Raw genomic sequence first — 14,298 nt, forward strand, 5'->3', positions numbered from 1 at the left:
CTCCGGCACTTTCTATCCAGCCTTCAGATAGATATTCCTGTTTCATTTTGCTCCATTCAAACATATTACTTGCTGCTGCTGTTGCTGCTACTAAAACATGTATCAGTTTACTTTCAAATTGTCTCTGTGTGAAGCCAAATATATTACAGGACCTATTTAATCACTTTTTTTTTCCTAAAAAGATCACTTGCAGTCCATTCTAGAAAACTCCTACATAGAAAAATACTTTGAGAAAATAATTCAAGTCTTATACCCAATCCCTGCAGAAGTGTTTATATCCTGAGTCCCTCAGGCAAGGTCAGTCCAGCCCCAGGAGCAGGCTGCAGCAGGGACTACCTGAACAGCTCTTTCCACCACAGACAAATTAACTTGGAGTCACAGGAATGGGAGCAATTCCAACTCCCATCTTTCTTCTCCTCCTTTCCTAACAAGGCACACAATCAAGAGGGGAGAAGGCTAGACCTTGCAATGAGATGCAGCAATTTATTCCTCCACCAAAGAAATGTCTGTCTGCTTCACAAGGCTTTCCCAGAGTTTTTTGGGCGATGACACCTCTTTTGTAAAAGCACTGCTTCCTGGCAGAGCCAGAGTGCTCAATCCAGGTTTTCTATCAAAGCACGAAACTCATTTGCCCAGCATCACTGTCACCACACATGAGAGAAAGTCTTCTCCACTGCTTACAACCCATTCTGCAAGGCATGACCAAAGCACCATCTCAAGTCTGAAAAAAACCCTGGCACTGACTTACTACTAAAGCACAAAGAAACTAAAACTGCAGTTATTGGCATTTAAAAGTAAGTAATTAAGCCCTAACTCAAAAGAGCAAAATCAATAGAAATAGATTATAGTATACACACCACCTGAATTGAGAAGTCTGACCTTCTACAGAATGACGTTTGGTCTGAGTTTGTTCCAGACACTGAAACTGGAAACACATCCCAACTTTTTCTTCTACATTTCTAAATACAAACTTTACGCTTATCTTCCAGACACCAAAACCCAAATGAGGTAAACCTGGCACTTTATCTTTGAAAAAGTACACTGAATACAAGGCAGCTGTGAGAGCATGGATCCGGAAGAGCCAGATTCTTGACAATTCAGTTGCTAGATGTCTTTGACACCATTTTCACATGTTCATTCTTTTAACAACAGCCTAACCTCTCTCCCAACTCTTCCCTTGCCTTAATAAGGTTATCTATATCCTCACAGACTTGGGAAAATGTAACAGAAAGAGCTTGATTTCTACATGTAGGTATGCTTAAGCATGCTTTCAGGGTCTATGTGAACCTCAGATAGTTCAGTCCCCACTTAATCAAAGCAAGGGGAAGGATGTGCCACTCCACCATCTCAGCAATGAACATAGCCCCTGGCCACAGCTCGTTTCACAGATAGCTGCAGGGGAAGGTCCTTGCCTCAAGATCACACTGTGTTGATTCTGATAGGCTTGTAGAGAAAACAATTTTTAAGTCAAATAGCATTTACTGAGACCATTATCTTACTTAGATTCACACATGCATGGCTAAAAAGAGGTATTAATCTCTACAGAACCACCACAGGAGCACATGGAAACTGGAGATCTCTCAAACATCATTCAGACCTGTAACAGCAGAGAACTTCAAGCAGCTGCATCAATATCTTTGACTGCAAAAAGATACCAGAAAACAGAAGAAAACTAACATAGGAGAAGCCCTCAGCCTATTGCAGCCAAGAGGAGTTTAGACATCGATTTAATGAAAGCCAAGATTGTCACTGTAATCCTTCAAATAGAAACCGGAAAAGCATACATGGGAGAAGACATTGCAGCAACTCTGAATACATTCCTGTGGCTGAGGAAGCATTAGCTTTCACCTCTCTGGGATTCATAAAAAAAGCCTACCTTTTATTACCAGGGAAGACACTGGCACTGGCACCAGAGAGGAGACTAGCAAGGTTTGCGTTTTTAATAAGATTCACAGGTCTGTGCACTCTTTCAGTGTCACCAATCAGGTTTTTCAGACACACGTTTTCCCTTGGTTTGTCTATGGTACTTGAGAACTGACCATGTCAGGCGTGCAGCAGCAGGGTCCACTGAACCCCATGTCCTGGGTAGGAAGCAGCTAAGGCCAGACTTGGGAGAGCTTCCACCTCCTGACACTCATCTGACCCTGCTCTGCATCCCAGCAAGGGACTGAGGCAGGCTTTGTGAGGAGAAGAAGTGGGTAGGAATCCCCCACAGCTGAAACACGGCAGCATCCAGGCAGGCAGGAGAGGCTGAAGCTTTGACCATGGCACTTCCACTATGGCTCATCCCTAGCCTGCTGCCAGACACTTCATGCCTCAATAAGTAACTGGCCATTAACGTGAGCTGAGCTTCTTCCAATTTGAAAGCCACCATCTTCCTCACCAGGAACCTGCTCCAGCAAAACAGGTGCAACACAAAAAGACCTTTGGAGGACTTCAAGATCCAGGCCACCAAGCATAATTTCAACAATTGTTCTCTATCCATGTATGCATAGCCTGAATAAATCTACTTTCCCAGCAGCTTTCTACCATAAAAATAACACATTCTAAAATACCCTAAAAATTTCCTTACCAAACTAAGCATGTAGCATAATAAATAGCTTGAGAAGTACTGTTTTATCCAGGGCTTTCAAGGATATAATCTCCAAATGTAACAGACAAAAAATACCAGTTTTGTAACTACATGCTGTAAGAAAAATATTTATGTGCTGGGGTAAAACAATGGCTTAATTGTTCCCAAAACACAAGACCCAACACATTGAAGTAAATGCACATCTCCAAGTATTGCCAGCAGTAATAGGGATATTTTCCTCTACGTCAGCTGCTACTGGCCACTGCAATTTCACATAAATACTTTTTCACTGTTGACAAGACTCACTTCAGAAAATGTCTATATTTTGCTTGTGCCTGGGCAAGAACGGTAGCAGCCATACAGTTCTGATGACCCTTTTGCAACTCACCTGCAACTGTGAACACTTCTACACAAAAGATGCTAAAACAGGGAAATTTTAGCTGTAGGGAAATTCTAAATGAACCCAAATCAATCATATTCAAAACATTAATAGCAAGAAAAAAGTTATAAATATGCCTTTCCAATGTTCTGTGATGCTTTGATAGTGTCCACCAGACAGATCTGGTCTACAGATTGCAGTAAATGCAGTTATGGACTTGCTAAAAAAGAAACTGAATTGAATGCAATGGGATTCAGCACACAATGAAACAGCAACACTGCATGCAGGGAAGGGAAGATGTTACAAACTGAAAAAAAAAATAGACATAAAAGCTGAACATTTCTCTAGAAGCATTAGCTTTCTAACTGTATAGCTAAAAATATCCAAAACAAAAACAGGGTGGATTTTCCTCCCATTTAATAACTTAAGGAAAGAAGCAACTTTCTATCCAGAGCAATGCAATAAGCATAATTCCACATACATACTTCAAGACAAGCATGTGTTGATAGAGTTACATTTAATATTACATATTGTCCAAAAGCCCACACATACACTTCTATAAAAATTAAATACACATGCAAAGTTACTTCTAGAAGAGCTAGTCCTCTGTTGATTCATACTGCAAAACTCCACCAGCACCCAGAAAACCTCACTCATTTGCACAAGGCCAGTCTTCAGCCCATGAACCTGTGGAAAAGTCACTGCCAACATGTGGGAAGTGCACCCACATGTTAGCCACGTGTTAGGTTCTCCAAACCACATCAGCTTTATGCATCGACTACCTGCAGGTATTTCTTCAGTATGCGGAAGGTTTCTGAGAGATGCAGAGGATGCATTTGCACAGATACCTCCAGGCACAAGTAAGAAGCACCACCCCCAGAGATGCTTAAGGCAATACAGCACACAGGAAGTCCACTGACTAGCAGCTGAGGCACCCCTCTGTACTTGTCAAAAAAGTGAGAAAAGAAAGTGTTCAGTGACCACCAAAACAAAATCTGAAGGATGCCTTTAGCAAGGTCCCATCACTATCTTGAATAAAAAAGCACTAAAAGAGAAATTTCCTAATGAAGACAGATAAACTTCCCTCTTTTGATATGAAAAAGCAGGAAGATCCTCATCTTGGTTCAGATGCAGTGCCTTTTTAAAAGAAAAAGTAAGTACTGGTAGAAGTTACAGCCACCTTTTTGAGTAAGTAGCCCACATAAACTGGAAAAAAATTAAGTACTCTGTTACATCCAAACTGACCACAAATGTAAGCTCCAAGCAAAGAAGGATGGAGGAGATACTGACAGATTAACTAACTGTTTCCCCTGCCTCACAGCAGGATAAAAGCTGCCCAAGTTTACTCCTCAGAGATGGATCTTCCCCACCCTGCTTGAAAACACCACTCACACAGTTCCCTAACACACAGCACAGTGAACTTCCTCCCACCCAAACAAGCCCTGTCTGGCCTCTCCCACCTTCTGCGCCTGGTACATACTTTGTGCTTCTTTGACGGCTTGGCAAGTCTTTGGCCTTGATCAGGGGAACAGAGATAAAGGATTGTTTTATGTTGTTGGGGTTTAATAGGAGATCATCCTTAAACCTGGTGGGTTTTCAATCGAGCTTATTGCAATACTCCCCTTTCAGTGACAATCTGAAACACATCCACTGTGTTGGGAGTTTCTGAAATTGTATACACTGGCTTTTACCCAAAGCTGATGTCTCAAAATGAGTTACACTTTCTGCCTCCTCACTAGCCTCAACAAAGGTTCACTCTCTTCAGAGACACAGACAGAAGAACAAGGGGTTTTGTTGAGAACTGCAAGATTTGCCTCCACCAAAGGAATTAGAATCCAACTGAATGTTAAAAAAAAAAAAAAAAACAAAGAAAAAAAATTCCTCTAAAAAGAAGAAACAAAGTAACAGGTCATGACATACATATGTCTGCAAATCTGTTGACATAGGACTGTGCACTGTTAAGCTGCCTCTAACATTACCCACTTTAAAAATCATGTATTAAACATATGCTTTTGATTCAGTGCACATGCAATATGTCCAGATGCTTTCCAGGTCTTTATTTTCTATGGCATTATCTTACCACAAAAAAATTTTCCTCTTCAGTCCTGAGGAGTTTCTTCTATTTAGCCCCTGTTCCTCTCAACCAGTCCTTTACTCAATTTAAGATACAGCTGGCAGCAACACCACTTTCATGTCACCAAGCAACATCCAGCCACACTAACCTGAGCCATGTCAGACCTGGGAATACAACCTCATTTTTGCTGAATTAGTGATGATGCCTTGTGAGGCCACCTAAAAACAGAGACCAGACAAAATTAAGGGAACAAAAAGCAGTTATATTTATTGAAGGGCCTTCAGGTACATTTAGGGCAGACAAAGCCCCCCAGGGACTACACCCAGAATGGACGACAGGTTTTTATACTTACATAAATTTGGTCCATTTGCATTTTGGGGGTTAATCTTCCAATGACAGTATCAGGTAATGAAGTCATTTACCCCAAGTTTGCTTCCACCCCCAACTCACTTTTGTTTACATTTCTCAGGGCCTGAGACAGTGAGGAGTCCTGGATTCCCAGGCCTGGAGAGGAACTGTTTTGTCTGGCCAAAATGGGAAAGCAGTAGCTAACATTCTATATGGAGTTTAGAGCTATACCCTAAAGAATTGCAGGATTACAGATATATGGAAAATATAAAAGCTAAAATCCTAAGGCATCCGTGAGCATATGATACAGAGCTTATGCTGGCTTTGTGCTTTTTATGCCTCCTCTATGTCAGCAGCAGTATAAGAGACAGTCATGGAACTGACTGTTCATGCAGAATTCATCTGCCAGTGTTTTTAAACAATCTGAACCACAGCACAAGCCTATAGCAAATTAGCACTTTACATCAAACTGACTTTATTTTCCTTACCTTGCCACCACCAGTCTTAAAGCTGTGTTTAGGTTATTATCAAACTGTGACAACAGCTAAGTTGGAGAAAAGTTTTCAGAGTCCCATATGGTAACAACATAACATAAACAAGTAATAAATAAATAAATGAATGGGATATATTTTAATTCTGGAACTACTGGATAAAAATAAAAATATCTGGAATGCTTTTATCAGAAAGGAGAGGAGAGAAAGCAGAAGAAACAGAAAAAATTTTAAACCCATTGCCAAAACATACATTAATGTTCTTGCTCGTCTATCACTGAAAATATCATTCAGTGTTTTGCTGTCAGGGACACAACAACTTATGTTCATGCACAAATACAGTGGAATAAGGAAGCTTAAGAAAGAGCTGTTAACACAGGTCAGAAAATTTCTGCAATAAGAAAATTAACTTCTCTTCTGACACACAGCTGCTGACTAAAAGAAAAAGAGTAATCTCTTTCAGTTGGCCTGATTTAAAATATACAAATCAGACTGGTTATTATTCTCATTTCCTATGTAATATCAGGGCTGTATTGTTGCAGACACTACACAAAAACATGTAAGCACAAAGCCCCTGCCCAGAAAAATCTCAATTTGAGGACTGAGGGGAAAAAAATTAATATATGAGTGGAACAAAAATTATCTGCCTGCTGATGGACACCCTTTGATGCACCCATTCTTTTCTTTTATATCTTTTGACATGTCCCAAGAATAGGTCCCATTCTTTCAGATATATTTTCTCAGTTTCATTCTGGCAGCAAGGCTGCATCCAGAGGTCAGCCTGTGCATACTCTTTTGTGCATCCCCATGCAGGCTTCCCATGATGGACCTGACCAGGCTCCCAGAGCAGAAAACAACAAATTATTCCTAACTCCAGCCAGAGCTGGATCAGCTCTGTGGAACACAGCTCTGTGCACTACCAAAAGCATGCCAAAAGGCCAATACAAATTTACATTTTAAACCACACTTATTTTTGTGTTTTGAAGTCTAAGTAAAGCAGTCATTTCAGCCTCACTGAATACACAGACAGGCCCAGAATTATGGCCAGATCCACTGCAAGAGCAAAGAACATGAAAGCACAGAATGGACAAGACAGGATAGAAATCATCTTCTTTCCACAAAGGGCTGACTCCAAGATACCAAATAGCCAGCAAGAGCAGCAAACACATGGAAAATTATCCCTTTCCACCCCTCTTCAAACATCAACTACAGCACGGAGGAGCTGGGAAGGCAGACAGCTTGGCAAGGGAGACAATCAACTACTCACAATCAATACTAAGTCCTACTGCCACTTCCCACTCAAATCACGCCAAAGCATGCTGGAATAGTGTTTGGCACTTTGCAGACCCAGCCCAGGCAAAGACCACCACTGAGCTTACCCAAAGTCTGAGAGTCTCCAGGCCCTCAGACACCGCTGCTGCAAGCAGCCTGCTGCCACATCCTACTCTCTGCCCTTCCCAACCCAGCCAGAGAATCCCTCCAAAACCTGCCTGAAGGAATACTTCCATACATCAGTATTAAGCACCTGTCTCTCCTTGGCACCTACGCTTCACCTAGGAAGCTGTAGCAGTGTCAGAAACAAAATTGTCCCCGAGTGAAAACACTGGAGCAGGGACACCTTGAGAGGGAGACTTTGTATAACAGAACACAAGACAAGTTCATTAAGCTTAGACCTTGAGGACTTTAAGCCAGCTCCAGTGGTTGTACATAGGAGCATGTGATACCTTAGGAATGTACATTTTCAGAACAGTAAGCACCTTGCAGCACAAGAGCAAATGGAAGTTCTAATTTCCAGGAGATCTTGAGTCTTGAAGGCAGAAGCCTGTGCTTCTGCCTCTTCACAGAGAATTAACATCCAAAAGTTCCTTTGGAAAGACAAATACATAACCTTCAGCACTATCTCCTGGGGAGATGAGATCCCTTTGGTGTCTCCACAAAACTGCTGGGAATATACCCTGTGGCTCAGCATTTATTTATCTCTCCTGCTCCCATGGGAAACATTCATAAGGCTCCTAGCAGAGAATCATTTACAAACTTCTGAGAACACTTATTTACTGCTCTTGGGAGCTCACTACCTCCACAGTATGTTTGCCCCATGGCAGTAAGGTATTTCTTTGCCAATATCAAAGATCAAAGTTAGTAATCAATAACATTTCTTTAAAACAAACAAAAACTAGTTACCTACCATTAAATAAGAAGGAATGCTTTTCCATGAGGGAGATTTGTTTCTCCACACTAAAAACTGCTTACAATAGGAGGAACAACATACATAAATTCTTTAATAAGAGCGCCTCATCAAATATTTTGCTTTTATCTTTCATCTTTCATGAATAGCCTTTTTTCCTGAAGATAGTGAGGTTTTATTCCACATGCTGTCTTAAGTACACAAGGAAATTAAAAACTCAGCTTGCTGCTCCTCTCACAGATAGAATTGGCTAAATATAATTTTATTTATACCAGTTTTAAAAAAGCATAATTTAGGAGGGCAAAGCTACTTACATTCAAGTTCTATATACTTAAATGATGTATTATTAGCATTGAAAAAAGAGATGTATATGAACTGTCAGTGGATTCTTGGATACTCAGTCTTGAAAACTAGACTGGCTTATAAAGAGTAACTTTACAGAGTGGTTAACAGTAATTTGCTGCCTAGAAGGCAGAAACAGACTGCTCAAATTAACTGAGGAAATGTGCTTCAAGTACTTGATTTTCTGTTTCATTACCATTTCTTTTTTAAATCATGACACTGATGTGTGCTGTAATTAGATTTTAATGTATTGCTGCCACCAAAATTAAATACAGAAGAAGTGTATTAAATCATGCATTTTCAAAATGGAGTAATTGCATAGAGTATTCTCAAATGATATTTCACAAAAATTATATCAAATCAGCAAGGTCCTTGAACTTTCGGAAAGCATTCTCTCTTAGGTAACACAACAGAACAGCCATCACTAGGCCAACAAGACTACACATACTATTTTAGATTTGCCAAGAAATTCAGTAATTCAGTGTCATGCTTCATGCTGAAGTGTGACAGTTTGAAGTAGCTGCACTGTGTGGACACATGCTCCAGCTGTGTTAATAGCTGCTCACATACAGTGAATCAATAAATATCCTACATATAATCTTTTAAAATGTGTATTATAAACACAAAACTGCAGTTATTCTCAGATAATGTGACAGGAAATATAAACCTCTCAAAACAGGCATTCTTACCACAAAGAAGAGGGTAAAAGCCAGTGGATATAGATGCTAAGCACGTTTACATACAGTGTGAAAAGCATCCTAATTTCAGAGCCAGCATACAGCAGATTTCTCCCTCTCTCAATGAACAAAACCTATGCTTTCACAGAAGCTGGAAAGAAGAGATTACTTCCTATCTTTTGATTTCTTTCCCTTTTCTTGTGGAAAACAATGTGTTAGAACCATATGCTGACATCTTCAAAGTTACATGTGAACAGTGTGCAATTGCCATGACATGGAGTTCCACTGTGGCCCTTTAGAAGGGACTGGAATACATCAGAGAGATACCTAAATTCACAGCTGTGCAAGTATTTGTCATATTTCCTCAATTTTCCAGAGATGTTTCCTCTATCCCTGCTTATGAAAGCAGCATCCAGATGATGGAGGTAGCATTTAGACAAGGCTCAGCTTGTCAGACAACTGCTTAATGAAAACTGACAAAGGAACTGAATAATCAGAAAGGGCTTTCATGTTTAATTTTAATGCTGATTTGATTGTGTTTTCCAACAAAGTCACTCAAATAAAACAGAAGCAGTTGGAAGGAGTTTCCAGAACTTATGAAATAATTGGATCTAACTAAAGAAGATAACTGCCCTCACTCAAGGAGTTTTTCAGGACACTCAGAACTCTTTGATCTTCCCAAACACATGGCAAAGGCACTCCAATTATGAACAATACTGTGATGTGCAAGACTGTGAAGCTGCAACACTTTCAGGCACCAACTCATTAGATTAACTACATCATCCTCAAATGGTCACTGTAAGATCTGCTAAGATTTCTCCAAGTTTCAGATGTGGGTTGAAAGAAAACTTTCCATCTTTCCCACGCATACGCACAGAAATAAATACAGGAGACTGTTAAAAAATTACTACAATCCCAGGTTCTGGGAAATTCACCCCAGGTGCTCCCACTGCAAGTCCCTGGTAGTCCATTTTTCCCCACTAACCTCAGGCATGTTAGGACACTGGGGACCCACAAGAAAGACACCATCTCCATCTGCTGCCCCCACAAGAAAATGAGTTGGTGACAATTCAAACTGCTCTCACTGGGTTTCTAGCAAGTTATGAGCCCCCTCTGGGATTTATCCACCTACGTTGGTGAGAGGCTGAAGACCACAACTGGAAAGTTACCAAAGCACAGAACAACCAGCAAAGCTTAGATCTGGTACAGACTCTCACTTGCGCAAAGCTTGGGGTGAATGTTCTCAACTAAAATCACATTCTCTCATCTGACACACTACAAGTGACTAAAACATTCCAAGCCTCCCACTGGTGAGTCCCTTATTCATAAGAGATGTATCATTATTAGTCTTCAAATGCACTGTTTTGTACCATTCTTTCCACTTTTTACTGGCATAAATAACAGGTGGGAAAATTCAATCTTCCCACATAATTACTGAATTCTTCTTGGTACTAACCAGCATCTCCCAAATCCAATGATGTCAGTGAATTTACATATATTCTGTAAACCTACATCTGACTCATAGGGTTATAATCAAAGTACTAAAGCAGCCTTAAGTATGACACTTAAGGACTGTCACTTGTAATGTCTTTCTCTCTACCCTAAAGAGCTCTTGCAGTACCCATATATCTTTATCTCTCTATATTAATCTTCCCCTTCTTTATCATCCATAAGAATTTCCTGTGAGACACAATATCAAATGTTTCATTTTCAACAACCTGGATTAAAACCACTGCATTGCCCTTTGCAAAGTGGTCAGTTACCTTATTATGGGAAGATACCAGATCAGTCAGATCAGGTATCACCATGTCTCTTATTACTTTTCCTGTAAAAAATTGTTTTCAAAGCCTTGCACCACGCAATAAACATCACAGGAGCAGGCCTCAAAAACACTTTTCTCCTGATGCCTTTAAAGATACTGCACCTAATTTTTGCAAGCCTGAGATTCCAAGTCTGAAGCTGACAAATACAATGAAAAATCATGCTGGTGCATTTCCAGGCATATGTCCCTTCAATACTCCAGGGCACAGATTATTTGCATTCGTCCTTTTCCATCCCCATCTCACTACAATAAGCAGATAATTGTTTTGTTTCTGTCTCTATTTCATCTTTTCCCACCCTTTTGAAAACCATTCACTGTTCTCCCATGTTCCCCCTAGGCATCATCCACGTACCCCTACTACCCTCATTGCAAAGGAGAACAGATATAAAAAACACAATTACTTTTTTTTAATAATAACTGTTAGAGTTCCCAAGTTTTAATACTCACAACCACATCCCCTTGAAGGCACAAAATAAATTTAAATCACCTAATGTATGTCCTCACTCATGTGGCTACTTATTTTTTAACTTGGAGTTAAATCTATTTTAAGCAATTTCAAGTTTTGCAGAAAAAAAAATCATTTGGTTATAAATTTCAACTTTTTTTTTTTTTTTTTTTTTTTTTTTTACATAACACAGAATTTCCTGCTTCGTGGAAACAGAGAATGGTAGTTTGGAATTTTATAAGGAAAAAAACAACCCAAAATTGTGGGAAAGCGAATGAGAGGTCACTCTTCACAGGCAGTAAAACTGCTTTTGAAAACTTCAGTTGAGAATACTGAAGGAGAACAAATTAATTATCACAAAGGGGAAATAATTTAAAACTTCCTTCAGACAGCTGAGTTGCACTACTGGAAACTATCACTTTCACACATGCCTTATCTGACAGAAATGTTCAACAGCCTCCAGTCTCAGAAAATCAGAGAATGGATTTTAGTTTCATTCACCCTGATTTTGAATGAGCTATTATCCAAAAGAAAGCAACTCTCTAGGCAGAAGCCTAGTGTTGAAGGGCTTACATAAAGAGGTACTTCAGAGCAGCTTAACTCCATTGTCACAGCATCTACAAACAGAATAAACCAGTGGAATTATTACACACCCACGATGAGGCCTTGATAAAACGTGCAATTCATGTCTGCAAATTAGGTCAACATCTTCCAGAACTGGGGCAGGGGGAAGATGGGGGAAAGGATATTAAGCTTATCAATTGCTCCAAATCCCCCCAGATTGAGAAAACACTGGTGAAATAATGCCTATGTAAGGCTGGAGGAGAGGTGGCTGGTATTAGTTGATATGTCACATGCATTTCAGGTAATAGAAACAGTGAACAAAACAGGTCAGGCTGAGCCCAGCCGCTGGGACACTCCTAGTTGCCCCCAATTAAGTAGAGGGAATTTCAGCATTTATCTCTAGAAGCAAAAAATTGAACTGCATTGTAGCAACTTTTACTCCCCACCAATATCCTAAGTGTCTGGTGTTGATTTTTTTCAGCAACTTCATAGAAGTCATCCCCAAGGCAAGTTGCCTTAACTGCCATAAACAGCAAACAGCAAATTACTGAGACAAGTCACCACCAGATCTAATACAACAACAGTCATCACAGCAACTCTGATTTCCATAATTATATTTGATATTCACACCCTCAAAATTCATAGCCTAAAAGTAGTATTCCTTTCAAATGGGAAAAGCATACCAGAAGCAACACCCTTACAAGCAGCAAGGTGGGCTCAACAACTTTGCACAAGTCTTCTTCAACCGGCTGAAACAGGCTACAAAAAAAGCAGCCCGTAAAGAGAGGGCTGTCTCAGCTCAGATGTGGCCTTGTTTTTACAGCTGAACAGCTTCCAAGAACAACACAGTTGTGCAGCTCATTGCATGTTAACGTATATATACAGCATTGTATGAGTCAGATAGGATTTGAGAAGTTCCCTACTGACAAATGCAGAAATTAAATGCATGGCTTCAATTGAAGCCAAAGATTACTATCCATGCATATAGTCATTTTAAACCCCAAATTTGTTAATTCTCATCTTGGGTGCCCATCAATTCAAGTATATTCACAAATCCACACATTCCTGCCATTCTAAAACAACGCTAAATCCTTTACAAAATCACTGGTCACAAATATTCAGCCAAAAAACATCCAAACCTTTCATACTGTAAGAAAAAGATATCCAGGAGAACACTAATTCAGCCAGCCTATTCAGCAGCAAGATTCAGACAGAGGGGTCTCTTATTTTGTGTGGAGAAAGGAGGTATCCTCCAGCTGACTCCAAGGCATCTCACTTCAACAGACAAAGCTCTGCAGTTTCCAGCAACAGCATCTGGAGCTTAAGAGCACCAGCACAGGAAGCACAGCCCTGTTGGTACAGAAGAAAACAGGGTTACAAGAGAAGTTAAGAAACAGTAACATTAGTTCCACAAGGAGTAGTTTAAGAGCCTTTCACAGGTGTTAACTGACAGAATGGATGACGCACATCAGCATCTATCGCAGACCTCACAATTACTGCTGCTCTTCTGAAGTGGGCATCACTTCATGGCTGTCTGAAACAAGAGACACATCGGTCTGACACCACTGCTCTATTCCACTCCTCCACCTACAATGGTTCTCAATCTTTAAAGGAACACATCCAAACTAAAATCCACCATCTCCACTGCAAGAAAACATGAGCGCATTTCAATCATTATACCCTGCCAAGTGAGCAAGAACTACTCTTGGATGCTTTTGTCAAATTATTATTCTGACCTCCAAAGCCTTAAGAGATGTATCTCAACATCTACCTCCTCTGCAAGGATGAGATAAGTACGTATCCAGTCTAGTCCCCCTATTCTACAGGAAGTGTTAGCAAGAAAACATAACTTAACTCTTCCTTTGGAGTATAAGAATTGCATCACCAGCACAACAAACTTGTTCTGTCTTGGCAAATACAAACACAACTCATTGGAGAGATGGTACCATCATGGCCTCCCTCCACCCTTTGCTTGCATCACATTGTAGATCACCTGGGAGCCTGAGCAATTGGAAATACTAAGTACCTAGCTCAACATGAATCCTGAGGGGATGAATAAGCTTGTCAGAACCAGTCAAGGTCTTTCATACAGCACTGACTAGAACCATGCTGAAAGAGTATCAGTACTTTCCCTGTGTACTTGCCTGACAAAGCAGCTGTCTTGGTTTAGGGTAAGTTTGGGAGATAACCCCCAAAGGGGCTTCTCTATGAAAGCAGATTCAATTGCCCCTCCCCGCCCCCCAACCGGTTCGGCAGAAAATATCTCCTTGGAGAAAAAGTGGAAAGAAACCTGTTTATTAAACAATAGGCTTATAATGGATTCCTGGATGCAAAGGAGTACCTAATGGTACTCGTTGCTTTCTGCAGAAGAATCAATAAATATCAACACACAGCACCAA

The 14,298-nt window shown here is 40.3% G+C and overlaps 1 protein-coding gene across 7 annotated transcripts in view; it reads right to left on the reverse strand.

The window, feature by feature from the left end:
* Positions 1-14,298, reverse strand: part of ARHGEF28 (Rho guanine nucleotide exchange factor 28) — a 120,121-nt gene that overhangs the window by 100,778 nt on the left and 5,045 nt on the right. For 5 of the 7 annotated variants that reach the window (XM_041486181.1, XM_041486169.1, XM_041486164.1 and 2 more), the window contains exon 2: positions 13,039-13,249. The exons of the other annotated variants lie outside the window; for them this stretch is intronic. Coding sequence is in view for 2 of the 5 variants with exons in the window: in XM_041486169.1 (XP_041342103.1) it covers positions 13,039-13,045 (7 nt within the window). In the remaining 3 variants the exon portion in view is untranslated. The remainder of the gene's footprint in view (positions 1-13,038; positions 13,250-14,298) is intronic. 7 annotated transcript variants of the gene reach the window in all.

Source organism: Pyrgilauda ruficollis, unplaced genomic scaffold (genome assembly GCF_017590135.1).
Source record: "Pyrgilauda ruficollis isolate IOZ18807 unplaced genomic scaffold, ASM1759013v1 scaffold74, whole genome shotgun sequence".
In the NCBI taxonomy this organism is placed as follows: Eukaryota; Metazoa; Chordata; class Aves; order Passeriformes; family Passeridae; genus Pyrgilauda; species Pyrgilauda ruficollis.